The 20720-nt window shown below is 39.0% G+C and overlaps 1 protein-coding gene across 3 annotated transcripts in view; it reads right to left on the bottom strand.

Moving 5' to 3' along the window:
- The window catches only part of GRID1 (glutamate ionotropic receptor delta type subunit 1), a 544302-nt gene that overhangs the window by 55785 nt on the left and 467797 nt on the right, over positions 1 to 20720 (bottom strand). For all 3 annotated transcript variants that reach the window (XM_064464794.1, XM_064464796.1, XM_064464795.1), the window contains exon 9: positions 626 to 727. In XM_064464794.1, coding sequence (XP_064320864.1) covers positions 626 to 727 — 102 coding nt within the window. The remainder of the gene's footprint in view (positions 1 to 625; positions 728 to 20720) is intronic.

The raw sequence follows: 20720 nt of genomic DNA on the forward strand, positions 1-20720 counted from the left end.
TTTCTGCAAGCTGCAAACTACAATATTTTAGGCAAGAATGCATTCAAGCCCTCATTTGCCCCAATTTATCACTTTGCTGTTAGGAGCTCCACTCCAGATACTAACAGACAGTAGTCCCAAAAGCATAACAACTTTTTTTTTTTTTTAAAGACTATGCCTTTCTAAAACCTATAGTTTATCTCAATAGGAATTTATGAGCTTGATGGAGGAAACACTAGATTAAATTTTACAGCCTGCAGTGTACAAGAGCCAAGATTAGATTATCATAATTGGCCCATCTGATCTTAAAAGCCATGAAATGCTAGAAGCTGCATATCCAAGTTAGAGTGCAGTATCTGGAACACACCCCTGTGCACTCAGGCCCTGTGCTGGCTCCATGCTCCATAGGAATTGCAAAGCAGAAAGACAGCATAAGCACAACATCAAATGCTCTGTAGCTCTGACAGTGCACAGCTTCAGATAAAATAATAAAAGTCCATCATCTATCTTCCTTGCTTATGTAACTGATCATCCAAAAATACAGAACTGAAAATGATAGGGAAAAATACTGAGGGAAGTGCCCGAATACTCAGTCAGATTCTTTTTATTTTGAGCATTTGTTTCCTGAACTCAAATAGGATCATACCAAGACAGTCACCACTTTGAGTGTCAGTCCTTGTAAGTCATTGCCCAGCCGTCGTTCTTGCAGACTACCGTTCAGCCCTTTCTCAGAGTCCCACGTTGCCAACTACAAGAGAAAGCACAGTGAGTCTGAAGGACTATTAGAGAGAAATCTTTCAGTATTTACATAAACACTTAACAGTAGCTGGACCAAATCCAGAACTGATACAGGGAGGATAAGAGAAATGTGTGGTTTTAAATGCAGAATCAGAACTAGTGAGATTCAGAGGACACACATAAACAAGTGCCTTGCCTGAATGTGTTTTCATCAATGCCTGCATCATAACTCCTCTATTATCTGTAGTATTTGTCAAATTATTTCACTTAGATCACTCCGATATAACTTTTCTCTCCAGTAAGTTTATATTGCCTGACAGTCCTCAGGATTATCTCTGGTCTTACTATTCCACATTATCCCCACTGCTCAGATCCCCTTCTGCTTTTCAAATCATTCCCTACTGCTTATCAGAGACTGACCTTTTTTCCTGCTGCATAACATTCTTGTTCACTGATGGTCATAAATTCTTGACACAGATTCTACGGTGTTGAACTGCCTCCTCTTCTCTCTTGGACTTTCTTCAGATCCTACCTTAAGCACTATTTTCTTCTCTTCTTGCCCTACTTCTACCTCATCAGTAAAACAATGACAGCCTCTCAAGTTCCCAGGCTCCTAATGATCAAATATATCTACCAGTACTTCATGCATCTGCTAGATGTACCTGGATGCATGTTTTCAGGATATTACATCTAAATCTTTTATTTTTCAATTAAATGTATCACTTTAAAAATCAATTTTACTGCATTTTCTGAAGAGAAATGCAGTAAAATTCAATAGAATAGGTTCAATAGCAAAGTCAGTCTTAAGTGACCTTTAGATTATTCAAACTAAAGATGGTCTTCAGCAGCAGTCAGACACTCCTTTTGCCTTCAAACAGAATCCATGGTGTCATTTTGTTCAGAAGAGTCATAAATAGTATCATGTAGAAACTGTTTCCTTCTTTTTTTTTTCAGCTGTACTCTTAAACACCAATACTACGGTTACATATGTGGAAGCAGTGTTGTTAGCTGAAGGCATGCCCTGTAGAAATTAAACATAGTCCAAGATCTGTGAAATGTGGCTTCTTCCTGCCAGAAGCTAATTTTCATGTAACAAGTCAAAACCTTCTTGGAAAGAACGTATTTCACCGAAAATGCCTATGGCAAGATGTCCTACATGATTTATTTCTATGACTTCAGTTTTATCCTAATGCCTCAAAAATCAAACCCATAAATAAAATGTGATGGGAGAGATCTGTATAGATTTATTTTGATGTTGTTGGACTAAACTAATAAACAGGGAACTAGAAAAGAACAGGATGTTCAGTGAATATTCAGCCATCATAATTATCACACTTGATGAAAATTATTCTATAGTCACTAAATCTGCAAAGCTGAGACACAAGAGGAAAGAATTAAGCTACACCTACTTTTATTCAGCTGCCCTGGAGGATAGAGGAGGAGAATGACTGAATAATACTCAGCTTTCTAATGATGCTCCTGAAAGCTAAATATCTCAGATTGAGAATTCCCCCCCTGTGATGCCAGTTTGGAGTGACAGATGCGCTTCAGCACACAAAAGCGTCTGCAGCAACATGGGTAGATACCTATAGCCATGGTATCTTTTAAATTTGAATGTAGATGCTTGCTCTGAAGTATGCCCAGATGTTTCTTAGCTTTTGCTATTGCCAAAAAATATTGACCAATTTGTCAGATGACATAATTCAATATTTTTCAACAGACTTCAAAGACCAGTATGGGTGCGTGCGGTGTACATTGTGTCTCCAATCTGTAAAGAAAGTTTACCACCTGAGCTTTCTTGAGCTGTCCTATGCAGTAAGTATTTGATAGAGAGACATGGGTGGTTTCGGCCAAAACGGCTCGCACAATCTACAGTTGATGGTTAAATACTTATTAAAAAATGTGAAATGTAACAGATTCATTTATTACCTCACCACTGGCAGACTGACATTTCAATTCCTTCTCCCACTCCTTTTCCCTTCAAAAACCTGATCTGATTTCATATCAAGGCCTTGGACTTCTCAAATACCCTGTGTCTTGCATTCTGCATTAACACTAAGAACTCTTAAAAGGAGCTGGAAACTTACCAGTGTAAAAACATAAATTTATTCCTTTTATTCAAAAAGAGACAGACAAAGATTCCTCTTTTACATAGCAGGGGTAGGTGCAAGGAGGAGGAGCATATTCGACTTCAGCACTGAACTCCATAGTGTTCTCTGCGGAGGCACAGACTATGCAGATAAAGTTGATAAATGGAACATGAGGAGGCCCTTTTCCAGAAGGGCTTTTTCCTGTGCATCCTTGTGCTTCAGAACATTTCATTTGTTCAGAAGTGTACCAATTTTAACTTCCACTTCTTGCAGACAGAATTTTGTTTATAGGACCGACGTATTTACAGATATGTCTACCAATTTGTGACAGCTGACCTGTCAAGATCAGTGCCCGAGAAACTAATTTCCAGCACTGTTAAACACAATGAGCACTGCTGTTATTTGATAAGGCTGTTAGAGTCTCAAAATGTACCGTGTTTCTACCAGAAGTCTGAAGCCAAAGGTTATAGCACAGCCATCAGCTGATAGGAGATAAAGGGCTTTTAGATCTGACTATAACAAACAACTGCTTGCAGAATCAGCACTAGTAGGATGTATTTAAAAAATCAATGGTCTCTGGAACATATATTTAATGGCAGTCTGGGTGGGGGTTTTTTCATTCTAAAGTTACTGGGTTATGGGAGTTCAAGTTTTGAAAACAGCTACTTTAATAAAGTGTTTCAACTTAAACCTTCTTTCTGAAACAGCCATGTTACTGAGAATCCTATAGTTCTAGCCAAACATCAGAAGCTCAATCATCCAATAAAGACAAACCAGAAAGAAAAACTGTGAAATTCAGACAAAATGTAATCTGTTGGAAAATTCTGACTCAAGACATGCCTCTGACCTTTACCAATATTTACCGTATTTTCAGCCAGAACTGCAAGAAAAAGCTTGTAGAGAGAAAGTCACAATTTTAACTTTGTTTTCAACCTCCACAAGCAATGTACCACTCCAAACACACCTACTCAACACACAAGCAAAACAATTACATGGCTAGACAACCTGGGAATGTGAAATGGTACAGGATGTCATTCCAAGTAAGACTCATGAACCTGATGTTCAGGATTTTGCTATGAAAGGCACTGATATCTGTCAGGACCTCCAAAGAAAACTTGATGTCAATGTAACTTTGGGGTTCCTGAGTTCCCATCGACAAATTAGAAGCCAAATTCTACAAAAGAGTTTCATGACTCTGTTAATGATGCAGCTGCGGGCTGCCAAACACTTAGTTGAGTGATTAGTTCCCCAGGGGGAATCATGTTGAGATGTCATGGTAAACTCACACCAGAGAATATTAGAAACAACTCCACAGAAGTGTGAAGACCCTCATCAGCACAATGAGGCAGACAATCCTTCTGCTCAAATAAATCAGGGCTGCATGCATTAAACACTGATTTGCAAGATTTACTACCTCCTGTGAACTTGATCAATTAGATTGGTACCCTGCATGCCACTTCCCTTAGGAGCTGAAACTGATGATAAACCCAGTTATTTGTGATACATCTGTTTGTCGGCAAGGTCTGCATGTTCATGCTGCTCTGCTGCACAATAATTACTTATTCCTTGAATCAGGAACTTGAATTTAGTTCTCCTAACTCTGCTGTGAATGCTCATACCACTGGACTATGGCAAATGTGTGTCTCAGGCCCAAAGAGATGGACATGAAAACAATCCCAAACTACTAGTAAATACAGTTGAAAACTGACATTAGCATAAAAAGTGAATATTTAATGTTTATATCACAACAGTGAATAAGGTCATCTACATTATTATAGCTTATTATGCAATAGTTCCCGTCCAAATAATGCATGTCACTGCTGTCTAACACCATTTTAAGTATGATGCTGTCCTAAACATGATCTACTTTTCAGGGAAAATGGGATTCCCATAAGAAATAAAACAAGACCTTTTTCAGCAGATGTATATTAACGTTTGAAAGGGCTATAATTAATCCAGAGCATGCATATTCTATCTGACCAAAACCTGAAGACTTTTGTCTAGTCACTCCTTTGGAGCTAAGGTTACACTATCCAAACAAATTAAATTTGGGAACCCCTGCCTTGAAACCTGAAGAACTTCTAACAGAGGAGAAAGGGAAGAGAGGGTGTGAGGCAGGCAGTTCTCATGCCGCGAGACAGAGACAGCTGTATCAACTCAGAGCATGTTTTCTCGGAACATGAAAGCTGTTCTGTGCATGGAGTTAAATTAATCAATCTATGCCACTCATGATCTGATAATGCTTTTAGATTAAAGTTGAACTGAAATGGATTTCACTTTGATGACAACTTGTTCCTTAGACTTGAAGTCAACACAGAGTATATCAAATATGATGTCCTTGTACCATGTATGTATATGCATATTTGGCATGTTGGGGCCTCTGACTCCCTTCGCCAGTCTTGCAATATGGCTAAACACTTACTGAAAGATTTAACTTTATAAAAGCAGATTTTAAGCAAACATGATAATTAAAAAAAACCCAAACAAACAAAATGGAAACAAGAAAATGGATGTTTGCAGGAGACAAATATGAAATAAGGCAATGGCCCATTAAATAAATGGAGCCAATTGGGCACTCCTGTGTTGCAGTTCTAAGGAATAAGCGGAACTCTATTTAAATAATAAGTAAAGAAAATACCTACATTTAAGCCCAGGATTTTTTTTCAAATGCTGTATATCAGTAATCTAGGGAATTTGCTGTCATTTAATATCATTCACAACAAGGTATTAGTAGGATTCACACGTTGGATTATGTGTCATTCTGAAGGATCTGACAGGATTTCCTGAAACTTCATTTCCCTTTTTATGACTGGCGTTGCCTTGAAGGTATCAAAATACTTTCATTTGAAATATGGGATCATTAAAAATTTAAAAAACATTTTGGACTGTTTATTTGTACAATCCATAGTTACATAAAACAGGATTAGGAAAATATAAAGGCTTCCATTCTCACACTTGCAAGCAAATCCAAACTCTGATATTTCTGAAACAGCTACATAACTGTTAGGAATGTTCCAACATTTCTACTCTGAAGCACAAGCTTATAGTCATTGTTAGAGTCAAGATACTGGGCAAGATCACCAGCTGAACTGATTTAAGCTATAATCTGTGGTCCAGAGTAACTCGACCTTGTTTGCAGTGAAATAGACTCATAGAATCAAAAAGGTTGGAAAGGCCTCTAAGATCACCAAGTCCAACCGTCAACCCAACGCCCCCAGGCCTCCTAAACCATGTCCCCCAGTGCCATGTCTACACGTTTTTTGACCTGCAGAGATGGTGACTCCCCCACCTCTCTGGGCAGCCTGTTCCAATGCTTGAGAATCACCTGCAAGTCATTTATGTCCAGATGTTTACTCTATTCTGATATTTTGCATTTGTTTGTATTAAAGATGTAGCTTGCTTCTAAACACCTGCAGTGGGTTTAGAATACCTATGCACCCATAGCCATAGAGCCACTGAGAACTCCCAAAACATATTGAAACTATGAAGCAGAGGACTGTGAACCAAGTCTTAATTGGTAGAGAAGCTCTCAGCCTTCCGCGCCATGATTTTATCACATCCTGTTCAATGCCCAAAACACCCAGTCTGCCATTACAGGGCAACACAAGGATTGTACCTGTATGGTAAAAGTTCAAAGAAGGGCAGGGAGGTCTTGGAAAGCCGCTCTCTCCCATTCCCGATACTTCAGCAAACAACATCATCCATCTCCTGAGACATTAAGGCCTTTAAAGGCAATGACTAACCAATATAAACTAAGAAAAAAATGGAGAAGTAGGGAAGGGCTGACTCTTCCGTGGCTGCAATGCCACTGTTGTTCGTCCAACAGGACCCTGGTTTGCTGTGCAGGACAGTGAAGCATATTTATGTGACTGTTGCTGCTTTAACGGGCCTTTAGGAACGTGAGATCTTCAGGGAGAAGAATGCAGCTTATTTTAATTTTAATGCTTTGCAAATTTACGGTGCTCTATAAATGATAATAAAACATCTTTAGAGAATCACAGGAAGATGAACATTAGGCAACAAGACCTCATGACAAACAAGCCATTCTGGACAAACTTGACTGCTTTTTCAATAGTACTGCAGAATGAATAGGTAACTGAAACACAGATGGCAATATACTTGTATCTGAATTTTAGTTCTGTTTCATACAGGGTCTTGTGAAACATCACCTAGGAGAGTTTGAATTCAGTTCCTGAATAAGGACAATATCACATGGTTTATAGACTGGCTTCAAAGCAACAATGAAGAATGATGTATCACGGTGGAAGAGAGAACTTTTGAGGTAGCTCAGAGCAAGTCAGTATTAAGATCTTATTTACTTAATAGCTGTTTTTAATGATTTGGAACAGGAAATAGCAAATTACTAAAATTAAAATGTCTAAGATGTAAAAATATCTCAAAACTGGGAAGTGCTGTAAGTCAGTCAGACTAGAACAAGGAGAAAAATAAATGGGAGTGGTAGGAACCCAGACATGAAATAATAACATGCGCCTTGCATAACTAGAAACAAACATTTATGAAAAGAAAGAATGAGAAATAGAGATACTTCAATTGATGAAACAAACAGATAAATTAATGTTAAAAATAATTGTGCATGGCGAAAGTAAGCTGCAAATGGGCGATGAGCTTGTAATAGAGTCTGGCTGCAAAAGTACCAGTGTGATTTTGTGATTTTGGACTCCACAGGTCTCACGGCCTAGGCTGCACAGAGAGCAGTCACAACACAGCTGAGAAGAATATACAGCCTTAATACTGTGTTAGCATCTGTCTGAACAAGGTTTAGGCATGCTGGAAGAAAATCAATGGAGAACAGGACAACTACTACTGGGGTGGAGGAGTGAGTTTGTACAAGAAGAGAAAAGACGCAACAGAATATCTAAGATAATGATGACTAAGAAATGGAAAACTAGATACAAGACAACAGAACTACAGCTGCTGACTTCTAATAATCTACAGAGACCCTTTCACATGAAACACAAACCATTTCCTAGAAACATTTATTCATTCCCAGTGCAGACTGTGAAATGAGAAATAGATAAAAGAGCAGAGCTTGTCTGGAGATTTCTAAACAAAAAAAATTTTCATGGGAAAGGATTGGCACATCCAGGATATGAGAAAGTGCCTGTATGAAAGAAATCAAAAAACAGCCTGACAGCCCAGTGGTCCCTGAATTCACCAGAGATACCAGAATTGAACTGGTGTTTCACATGCTGCTGCTCCCAGCCAAAGGTGATTAGGATACTTCTCTCAAATGTGGAACAATTTTATTCAAGTCCCAGAGTGGAAGGCTTAGCCTGGGATCTCATCAGTTTGCCACATCTCAGGTGAGTGGATTAATCACCATCTTTAAGCCTAGTAGTGGGCCATATTATAATTCACACAGGCAAAAGGTTTTAGTCTTTTTGACAAATGGGATAATTACTGAATATTTGAAAACCTCGAATATTTTCATCTCCAACAGAAAAATCCATTCCCCACCACTGAAGACATTCCTAGAACTCAGTCAGGGAGAAACTATGTAGAGAGTGCACAGGAGCAGTTTAAGGTCCCAGCCTACAATCACTTAAAATTGTGCTTTAGCTTAGCAAACATACGTAATATCATTGAATCCTGAGAGTTACACTTATATAAAGTTAATTGAGCATAGACCCAGAATAGAAAATAAAGAAAGTTCAAGAACACTGAAGGAGGGATTTGAGTAGGAAAGAGCAATTGACCTGAACTGACATATCTAAGGAAACAGATAGACACCGCTGCTCTTCTGAGAAGCACAGCGAGATAAATGGCAAATGTCTGGGATTAAGATGCCACGCGAAGACTGCCCTTGAAGTAGCATAATGCCCTTCAAACCATGTGAGGGAACTGGCTCACAATTAAGAGAGGAGAACAGTGTTATCTGAGTCACTATCACATGGGTAGTCCCGTGAAATCCTTATTTAAGATTTAAGAAAACACAAATCTCCAATTATGCAAACAAAATGTACTTCAGCAAGGAGCTGCAAAATAACAAGCAGAAAACTTATACAAATTGCAAAAAAAAGTTTCAAAATAATTCAAAGGGATCAGACCCAATGAAAAGTGATAAAAATTACATTAAAACAAAATGCAAATTAGTATCAGAAACATGTTTTAGCCATGTGAGATCAATTAAAGTATTAAACCACTATCATCCAGAGAGTAATTAGAGTCTAGGACGTAGGTTCTCTCTCTCCATGTCTTTTACAATAATTTCTACATAATAAATAGGGAAACCTAGATGGGAAGACCTACAACACCTAACCCACAACCTAACCCAGGGGGTGGTTTAGGAGGACAGAGGACTACGAACAGAGGCTTTGGTAGACGTATTTCAGCATGAATATTCTTCCTTCCCTAGAAGCCTGCGTAAAAGTATTCAGCTCTTGCTCTACAAATGCTGCTGTTCACTGCAGTCAACAATTTTGACCTTACCTAGCACAACTCAGCAGTATCTCGCTCCACTATTTTTATGGTACTTCATTGCAGAGAATGTCAGGTATATTTGATGTGAGAGGAAGTGGTTTCCTTTATGTTTTTCATTAGCCAAAGCTCAGTTCAATTGAGTGTAACGGCCATATTATTAAAAGCCAACTATTTTACATATAGTACAGCTCTACGACATAAATGAAGATTAGAGACATTATGCTTTTACTACTAATATTAAGGAAGCTAAGATATTCTTGCACATGCATCTATGTATACAGTAGCTTTCTGCAGTAGGGTGACTGAGGAGTTTCGTGCAGAATTGAAGCAGTAGTTTTCTGTAACCCTACAGATTTTTTTGACATAGTATAAGACTTCTCATACCCCTTGGGAATGGATCAGCACTATATATTTTATACTGCTTATACATCACCCTTAATATTACATTGAAGGACGTAAATTATGAATATTACCTTTTTGCTGATATAAGATACTGCCCCATTAATTGGCAGAATAAGATACTATTTTGCCAGCAAGTCAATGAAGGAGCAATGATACCGATTCAGGATTGCTTCTCTTTCCTTCCTGCGATAGCTGGTGAGCATCTCTGATCTGTTAGGTAACACAGAGAAACACCTGTGTTCTACTGTGTGAGCCTGTGCAAAGCATATACGGGGCAGCAGGTCCGCGTGAAGGAGAAAAAGGAGCTGGCAGGACATGACAAGATAAATGTAACCTGTTAATATTCATTATACAAAAGTATAAATAGGCCATCTTCAGCTCTGGTAGAATAAATTGCTTCAATTAACAGTAGTCTTTGAAGGAGCAGTGACTGCAACATGCTGATGTTAGTGGGGGGCACTGCAGCAACACAGGCACTGGAAAAGATGTAGTATTAAATGAAGCAATCATAAGAGTGATGAAAACAACATGGACAAGAATATTATCCTCTGATGGCTTCTCTATAAAGTACAGACAAATATTACTATGTACTCAAATTTTTGCATTTCATTTCCCTGACACAAAATCAAAATGCGGCAAAAACAGTGTTGAAAATAAATTGGAGCTATTTTCTGCTATGATCTGTCAGACTTTTCTCTTGTAAAGCAGGGAGGTAGCCTCCATCCCTGTCCATCTGCAGTTTTGACACTTTTCAAGGCTTTAAGATATGAACGGCACGCTGTAATGTAGCAATGCTGTTGTTCAATCAGACGGCAATGTTGCCATAGCAAAAGATGTACGTGCAGCATCACAATTCTTCTAAGGGTTGAATAAACTAATTCTGAGTACCTAAGATACTGCTGAATCAGACACTTCCCAGGGGCACTGTAAATTACCAGTTGATATGCTTAGCAGGCCTCCAAGCATAAAACTAAAACTGATAAGTAATCACAAAAGTTACACCAATCGAAATAAAAAGTCCACAACAGCTGTCACAGGTGACTGGCACTAGCTTTTGCCACTGGGTTACCTATTTGGAAGACAAACAAGCCCCTCAATCTTTCTTCTGCAGTTTTAAAAACAAACAAAATTGCTGCCCAGTAAGAGATGGCAGGTGCTGGACTCCAAGGATACTCTGAATGTTGCTGTTAAATACTGAAAGTCAGGTAGTTCAGGAGTAGCCACTTGCAGACAAAACTGAAAAAATTCCCCCTGCCGTTACTCATTATGTGTGGGTAAAATGGAAAAGAATCCATTTCACACAGAGAACAGATTCTTTTCAAAGCTTCCAAATGCTTTTTTGGTGGGAAATTACTAGCCCGTGAGAGCAGAACTACCCTTGTTATCTATGCAATGGTGAACTCAGCAGACTGTCTTGTAAACAAAAAAAAAATATCATTGAAAAGTTGGATCTAACAACAAATACAAATTCATGTTGATTTTATACAGGTTCTTGTCCTGCTCTTTGCAATGTAATAACCAAAAACCTCCCTGCAGTGATGTTCTGAGAACTTCACTGGGGAGGCAGGGCAAAAGAGGATTGTGCAGGTGGGAAAACTACATCTTTTCCCGTCGTTCTGCATGAGAGCTCTGCACTGACACAATTAACTCGCATGCTACAATTGGCTGGCTATGCAAAAATATCTGCTCTTGTTTGCAATTCGCTACTGGATTCCTTGGATATTATCTGAGCTGCATGCTTTGGACTTCTCACCACAGATTCAAGAAACCCATATGTATCTGCAGTTCTAGCAACTGAACTTTTCATAGCCTGGCCCTTCTGGGGTCATGTGAGAAAGGGCTGCCGTTGTGATTTCACCAGCTGCAGACCTTCTGAAGCTGGGCCATCATGAATTCGTTTTCTCATTCTGGTTGATCGCACTGAGTCATCTGAGAAAGAAAAGCAAAGTTCAGCCCACTCCTTGGTATCACCTGTCAAGATAGCTTTCAATCCTGTATTGAAAAAATGCTCTTCTCTCCAGACACTTCTGAAAAGCTCCACAACTTTTTTTTTGTAGGAAATTATTTTAAAAATAAAATTCTTACTAAAATTTTCAATTGCAAAGCTTTGTCTCTTACATTTTCCATTAGATTTCAATATATTTTTTATTTTATTTCATTTTCCTACTGTTGCCGTTATCTAAATACCTCATGATATTTTGGTGGCAGCCTTGATAAAACAATAAGGACAGTGTTCTAGAAGAAAAGTATCCTATTCACATTTTAATTCAAAAGGTGTGGATTTATAAATGTACCTTATAAAATAGATTTTAAAACTTAACACAAAGAGGTCAAAGTCTTAGATGAAAAGCTGGTACTTTAAAATTATCATTTTAAAAACCAGTTAATATTTTGTCAGAGCTGTTGTCAAGGGAAGCTAAGAGATACGGACATAGATAACAGCCTATGGTTATACCAAAAGTTTCAGGCCAGAGAGTTTAAGTGAATTTTGACCAGCTCTTGTTATCAGCGCTGGAACCTAGACCCATACCTATGGAACATTGAAAATTCCTGTAATAAATTTAAAAGTTCAGTTTTTATTGAACTTACTTTTACTGAACTTTCTCTTATTTTGATCTTTACAACGTGACTTCATCTTTCTCCTCACTTCCCGTAGAACGTGGCACAGAATAGCTTCACAATTTGTAGACCTTTTTTTCCTCAACAACAAAGAAAACAACTGAGTAAAAAAAACCACAGCTCGGTGTTTGGTAATGGATAATCACCTCCCCAAGAAACAGAAGATCTGTAGATAATATTAAGGAAAATATGAATTTTCTTCCGTGTAATGATATACATTTAGTGGTTTTAATTAACAACAAGCTACACTGAGACAACTTTCAAAAATGTATTTATCCCTTTGGCTTTGTTACGTACATAGAGCAGGTTTTGTAAGGCAAATAAAACCAGCTTGCTCACAAAGCCAATTAGCAGAGAATATGCAGACATTACATCCCTAGATATTATCACTCATATAAACTACATACCATTGCTAAGTATTCACAAGGAATATAACAACACTTATCTAATCTTTGATTATTCTTCATAAAGAAATGGTGGTAAGCGTGGAAAATTCCTTTCCATGTTACTGTTTACAAAGCTTTTCCTTACAAAGTTTTTGCCCTCCTTTGTTTTTCCTCCCCTTGAATCAACACTGGGAGACTCCTTAGCTTTAGAAAAAAATACTGAATGTCCAGAATTTCTGAGCAATTTTACGCAGTGACAGGCAGTGCACATAGGGTATATAAGAAAGATTAGAGTAATGAATACTTTTCCCCAGCTTTACAAACTAACATGTACCAGCAAAACTCCATCATCAGAAAGGATGTGGTAATTTCAGCATAGTCAAAGGAAAGAAATTAAAGCAGGTAAGAAAGACAGCTTGCACTATCCGTAATGCTTAAAGACTTGCCTTTCAGATTCCTTACTACAGCTTTAAGAATAAACACTGATCTCCAAGAAGCTTTATCAGAGAGCCCTACATCATGTATGGAAGGATTCAGTAACTTGGTAAGTTTATGTAATTACTCCAAAGCTCATTTAATATTGCACCTGATGCTTTGATTTATGATGCTCCCAAGGTGTTAAGAAAAGCTTTTGACAGGTCAAACCTGATCAAATTAGGAAACAAGACATGATTTATGCATGGTCCAGACTTATCAGTGGGAGGAGACAAAGTCACAGATAAGTAGCGACAGCCCCAGCTTCGCCTGCCCATCTGGGCTCTGCCCTGTCCTGCCACCAAACCCTGGCCTTGTGGGAACAGCCTACGCTGGGGCAAAGGCAGCAGGGCTGGGAATGGCCCCCTGGCCAGATCTCATTTGCAGACCACCCTAGTTTAAAATATTAGATGTATTCCTACAGTGTAAATGGCTCTTGGTCACTGCTGGGCAAGTAGACTTCCAACAATAAACAGCAGAGTATTTGCATGCAGCATTAGGTCTGAAATGGGCAATGATCTCAGAGGAATATGGATGCAGAAACATGGCGAAGAATTACCACAAACGTATCTGAAGAGGAAAAAACCACACACGTTGCATTCATTAAATCCCTTCCTTACTGCTTTAACCTGATATTCTTTTTGTTGCTATGGTGATTGTTATCGAGCCATTTATACATTTAAAGAAAATCAGTATTCCCTCTCATAAAATTCTAAGTGTGAGAAATATCTCCTTAATGCAATACAAAGACTATTTCCTCAGTGGACCCATCAGGCATTCATTTTCCTAAGGTCTTCTGAGTCCATTTAAACTCCTCTCTTCCTCACATTCTGTGGCAATGAATGCCAAACTATAAGCATATAGGCTCTGAAGATGTACTTTCTTTTATTAGTCGTAAGCTGGCTACCTGTTCATTTTATTAAGTATCCTTTAGGTTTCTGTTATGAGAAAAAAAAAAAAAAGAATAATTTTTCCTATTTCATCTTTTCATCTCTTTGTTTCATAAACACCTGGCCACACTCCCATCTTTTGTCTGCTTCTGGAGCTAAAGAGCTATGGTCTGTATAGTCCATTCATATAGAAGACATCTGATATCTCCAATCACCCTTTTTCTTCTTCTGTATCTCTTCTAGTTTTTCCATATATTTTTCAGAGGGGAAAAAAAAATAACACTCACACAAAAATCCAACTCTTTTCCAACAAATTGGAAAACTGGCTTTGGAAAGCCAACTTTCTGATACAGTATTAAATCTTTATTTTAAAATTATCTTAGAAGAGTTGCCTTAAAAATCTACTCTTTCTTCAACACTGCATTTCAGCATTAAAATGCAGACAGAACTGAACTAGAAAAGTGGAAAGCAAATGTCATTTGCCAATAGAAATAGAATATATTCAGATAAGATACACTTAGAAAATGGAAAATAAATGCTTACCTACTATATGCACAGTAAGATGTAGAATTATTTAATATTTCTTGGAAGAAGCATCTTTCATTCAGCAGAAAAAGTGATAACACCCTCCATTGTGTTAGTTGGGAACTCTTCCTCAAACCCTTCCCTTGCATAACCAAAGGTGGCACACACGAAGTAGAAAGCTGAGAGCTAACAGTAGTCTCACTCCTCTCACTAGGCTCAGAGTAAAACAAATCATTTGTCAGTATTTGGCTGCCTGCAACTCTTCGTAAAGCTAAGGGGAATTTGTGGCAATTGCTGAACTTTCAGCATTTTTATAGACTCTTTTTGTGTCTGCTTAAAGCACATCAGGCCCCTAGAAATGTTCCAGCCAATGTGGATTTTTATTTTTTTTTTATATTTCACAGAATTGCCTTGCAGGTCCGAGAATGTCTGAAGGCTGCAGGCTTTATTCACAAATCAAAGTAATTAAAGGAAACAATATTAACAGCATGTTAATAATTATGAGTTGTTGTCCACATCTCCATGATACAATATTCCCAGCTGCTTTGGAGCAGGCTTAGGACAAGTATTGATGGCTGAAAGGCCCTACAATCTGCTGGCTGTCCATCCACCTAGTAGCTCATGATACTTGAATGAAAAACTTCCATTACTGAACTATGAGGGCCTGCATTAAACAGATTATTAATTAGCTTGTGCTGGTTTTGGCTGGGATAGAGTTAATTTTTTTTATAGTAACTAGTATGGGGTTATGTTTTGGATTTGTGCTGGAAACAACGTTGATAACACAGGGATGTTTTAGTTCCTGCTGAGCAGGGCTTGCACAGAGCCAAGGTTGTTTCTGCCCCTCACCCCACCCCACCCACGAGGGGCTGGGGGGCACAAGGAGCTGGGAGGGGAAAGAGCCAGAACAGTGACCCCAGGGATGTCCCACACCGTATGGCGTCATGCTCAGCACATAGAGCTGGGGGAAGCAGAAGAAAGGGGGGGGACATCTGGAGTGATGCTATTTGTCTTCCCAAGTCACTGTTATGTGTGGTGGAGCCCTGCTTCCCGGGGGTGGCTGAGCACCCGCCTACCTGTGGGAAGGAACCCTTTGCTTTGCTTTGCTTCCACACGCAGCTTTTGCTTTACCTGTTAAACTGTCTTTATCCCAACCTATGAGTTTTCTCACTTTTACCCTTCTGATTCCCTCCCCCACCCTGCTGGAAGGGAGCATGTGAGCGGCTGCGTGGGGCTCGGTTGCTGGTTGGGGTTAAACCGTCAAAAGCTCCATGACATATTTCAAACTGTAACAACTACAGGGAGGGATGAATGAACAGGCGGCAAAAGGCATCATCACATTGTCCCAGGTGATACCTCTAAAATGTTGCTAATTTACGCACCTGTGCTCCGGTGGGCGCAGAGAATGGACGCAGTCAAGGATGGAGAGAAAACTGCCACAGCTGAGGTCCTTCCAGTCTTGGCAGCTCAGACCGTGCAAGCTATGTCTGTTCTTTGCTTGGAGGCAGAAGGAGGGCTGCTATACTAAGGGCTGTCAGTCTGGGAGCAGCACAAACACTCGCTTGCTTTTAGAGTCCAGGAAGGGAAAACAATTTGACTGTTTCTCTTCCAAAACATATTGAAAAGCCTGGCTAGCTGGATGGATTGGGTACCCCGGTCACAGGCCCTGCATCCCAAGAGAGACAAGATGCAAGCCTTCAGGTGGTCCTTCAAAAGGCACAGCCTGATTAGAGACAGCTCCTCCAGTGAAGGGCTTTGCCCTCACCCTGCCGGGTAACATAGATTTTGTCATCTAAGGTCATAACCAAATTAGCTAATATGTTCTCCTTTAAAAATATACCCCTCCCTATATTCGCCTAGGGCTGTCATAAAAATTACATTTCTTCATCTCTCCTTTAGGGAACATGCAGCTGGCATTAAAGATATATACACATGATATCTGTAGACAGACATATATATGTGTGTATATATATATGCATAAAGAAGCCTATGCAGTTATGCCTTGTAAGAGTGTGGCTAAGTTTATTTTGCTTTTCAGTACTAAATATCACAGTCACTGTGGAGAGCTACAATTTAAAATAAACCTACAGAAAGAATTAAAAAAGTAATCCTCAAAATTATTAACTAGATTTGTAGTTTTTTAACCTAGTTACTTGTTGTTCTTTTGGGAACTTCTATCTACTTATACCAAGTCTCCTGGTCTTGAAATGGTACCATATCAGTTAGGGGAGAGAATATTGGACCTTTCAACAAGCAGGAGTTTGCTGTTAGTATGAATAAATCTGATGTCAATGACTTTCATCAGGATTTCAGTCTGCATTAGACTGGCACACTTTACAGAGGCTGTAGGTACACACAGAAATTCAAAGAGAACTAAGGCTTATTTGTATAACGGACTGCATATGAATACGTCACAAACTTTTTGTTAAGGAATCTCACAAGACAAAGACCAGCAATCACACCAAACAATGGCAGTCACCAGCACGTCATTCCTATCCTCATAGCAGCCCTCCATATCAACACAGATTTCCTCACAGACACATTAAATATCACCCAGTGGATGCTGTGAAAACTGCTGACGGTACAGCTCATGCCAGACTTCACATTCAATATTCTTCAATAAAGCAAACCAACACTCCTCCCATCTATGGCAAATATGGCTTAGGGTCTGATAAACATATCAATGATGGTGCAAATCACTACAGAAGGCTGGCTATTAACATGTTCCAGGTGAATATTTATATCACATTGTTAAGCAAAATAACCATATGCACATAGGGTTTTGGTTTTTCTAAACACTATCTTTTTCTACAGTTTCCCTGAAAATATAATACTGCTGTAAAGGTGACTTGGAAAATAAAATGTTCTACACTGGAGGAAAACAGAGAAAACACCTTTCTCTACTTCTTTTGTTTAAATAGTTTCCCTAGTTCTACGGAACAACACTTCTCAATGGAGGCATTCCGGGACCAGGAGGAACGGGAGAAGCGAAGTGCAGAGCACGTGATGGCACCGTTCCCTGCATAACTAGAAGTTATGCTATACAGAAGCACCTGCAGCTCAGGGTGTTAGTAGCTTCTGTGCTAGGTGTGTAATGACTAGCACCAGACTCATATTTTGACCAGATTTCCTATAGGACAAAGCAGTTGCATATGAAAGAAAGAAGGTAGAAGGAAAAAAAGAAGGCATATTATTAGACTGGCTTTTGTGCTCTTCAAAGGTTTTCTATTATTAACTTCTTCCATTGAGATGTAAACCCAAATTGTAGCCTGCTGGGAGTACAAAGCCAGGAAACTCAGGTCTGCGCTCATTTTGCTAGTTCTGACCATTTTTGTTGCTTTGTAGTAAACACCTGATACGTTGCAATACAAACCAAAGGCATCTGCCTCTTACTGCCACCATTCCTGCTGCATTACACCTGACACCCATACTCTAGATCTCATTAGCTTTCTCCCAAGATACTTGCCCCAGTGTAACAAAAGCACGACACTTCAGGCTTACTGCACCATGTCGTTCCAGCTGTGGAGCTGCTTCCCGAAGCTCTGGCAGCCGTTTCATTTGTTTATGCACAGCCCGCAACCTTTGTTTTTCCCAAGAAAAGGTTCTGCCCAAACATTTTGATGCTACTTTAAATCTGTACTGGCTGTGATCCTGGTGGCTCCCTCAGTTTAGCGAGTGCCATAGGCTCCAGCCTGCCTCAGGGGTGGAACTGTAAACAGAATCGGTGCTTGCTTTTATTGTTAAAAGGTCAATGGTGTTTCCATAACTAGTCCAAATCCAAAATGAAGGTGGATTGAAAACTAAGACTGAAACAGTGAAGTAGGAGCCTTAGGTTTGCGTGAGTGGATTATACTGAAAGATCAGCAACGTATGATAGTGCAGTTCCTGCAGCTGAAGTATCAGAAGGAGGGACAGTTATTTTTCCATCCCGGTAACAACTTGATTACTCTTGGTTTTACCACTACAGTGATACTGGAATTGATTTAAATACATTAATGCTACTGGAAGTCATAAGGGCTTTTGGCAGAATTTATAAAATGTGTAGGGAAGAGTTCGTTTGTTCCGTCATGCTGATGATGTTGAAAAGCAAAATGCGCCAGCCAGAACTGACCCCACACAACCCCAAACCTTTAATTAAGAAAGCCTGATATTAAGTTGTATTCAATTACAACATGTGTAATTTACCACTGTGCTCCCAGAGCTCGTCCATATGCTTGTGAGGCACCTTTTCAAACTCTTCTGGGCACACTATGACTATCATACAATGTGCTTGTATTATAATTAAATTTGGCATAATCACTTTACAGAGTGATCAGTGACAGTCTATTGTTCAGGAAGAATTAATCCTCTGAGCCTTCCAACATCATTTTAGTTCCTGGTTCTAAATGAGATTTCAAAGAATGTAATTCATAATAACCAAAATCCCAAATGCACACTTTAATATAGCCTTCCTTTGTTATAGCAGTTCACTAGTAAAATGGTCCTGAATTAGAACACTCCCAGCGCAACGATTTACCTGTGCTGCACGGGACGGCTGGAATCGGAAAGAAACCCAGCAGAAATGCTTAACAAGATCCACTCTGATGCCATCTCCTTCTGCCTCCTTCCCAAAACGTGGATGCTATAGAACCCTTTCAGAACCTGTTCCGCTATTTAAATGCCATCCTTCCTCTAGGAGAGTGCTTGCCTTTCCAGAAACAGCCCAAGAATTCCTCTCATCTGAAACATCACACTAATTCATGTATACATTTGAAGGACGCATGATGATTAGACTTGATAAAAAAATTGAACTACTATTGTAGGAGATCCAGGCAGTTTGATTTCCCCTTGCAATGGGATGTAGAGCTGAGCTTTTCTACAGAGAGAAATCTAAGTTGGGCAGTGTCAAAACATTTTGTTTAGACATTTTCAATTCAAGTAAAATGTTTTGACAAAGTGGAATCCTTAGAAAAATCCTTTGCGGATTTCATCCATTCCAGTATTAAAACACATTCCCCTGTTTTCTACTCACTGCAATCCTAGTTCTCAATTTCTTCCTGTGGACCAGTTGCTAAAGCTTATTATATATCCCACTGAATACATTCCTACAGTGCACTCCAGTCTCCATAGATCATGTACAGGAAATATATAAGAGAATGTGACCCATGATACAAGGCAAAAGATATTAAAACAGTTCACTACTGAGGGCTTTTTTTATTATCTTCTCAAAATTAAACCCTTCAGGTCAGTTAAAAAATTCTAAATTTCAATTTAATATTTTTTTTACCAAAGAAATGCTTTTCTGTGCAAAGTCATCCACCGGAAAATCATCCCAGGGAAAAACTGCCAATGAACTATCACTGCAGCTGATTTTTATTGGTGTGATTTTTCTAAATACTATGTTAAAAAACTTTTATTCAGTCTACATGATTAATTAGGTTCTCTGAACTGTCAAAGCTCAGTCCTTTTTAGTGTCAGCAAGGTTCATCTCTGCAACCAAGGATGCCGGCCACTAAGCTTCTGGAGGTGAGATTCCAGTGAAACTTCACTATTAGGATGATCAGCACTCAATAATAGGTGATATTGAAGCTGAATCAAAAAGTCATGGCAGAATACATTTTGGGCAAAGTCTGAGAAAATCTGCATATTTCACATGTCTGCCGTTTAATAGGTAGAACATGGTTCTGTTCAGAAAGCATATCAATTCTTTTTGATTGGCCGAAGTAATTCAGCAAAATAAAACAGAAGTCTAAAGGTTTGGTGCCAAGCACTGGCAGCCATTCTGCTCATGCACCGTGTATAAGGTTGGCTGGTTTATGAATTGGTTTGTGAACATTAACTGCAAAGTTGCCAGCAAGTCTGATGAAAACCTTTGAAGGGTCCAGATGCTGGAGTCACATGATTATAAGGCCATGTTATCTCTAATTTTAAGAAGGAAATCTCTAGCCTTTATAGCTAAAGAAAAAGAGACTGACAATGTTAAAATGAAATGTACTCACGCCTGGACAAATACAAAAGCCCTTATAATTTTACTTAAAGCAATCAAGCTGGTCAAAAATTATTTTCTGTCTTTCTGCATAGGTCTATGAAGGGAAACGTTTGTTGGAAAACATAAGAGGTATCAAACATATTTGCTGGGAGAAAATGAAAGTTTTAAGTAATGGCATGCAAAACAAGATTTTTTTGTTCAGATTTCA

Source organism: Phalacrocorax carbo, chromosome 13, assembly GCF_963921805.1.
Source record: "Phalacrocorax carbo chromosome 13, bPhaCar2.1, whole genome shotgun sequence".
In the NCBI taxonomy this organism is placed as follows: domain Eukaryota; kingdom Metazoa; phylum Chordata; class Aves; order Suliformes; family Phalacrocoracidae; genus Phalacrocorax; species Phalacrocorax carbo.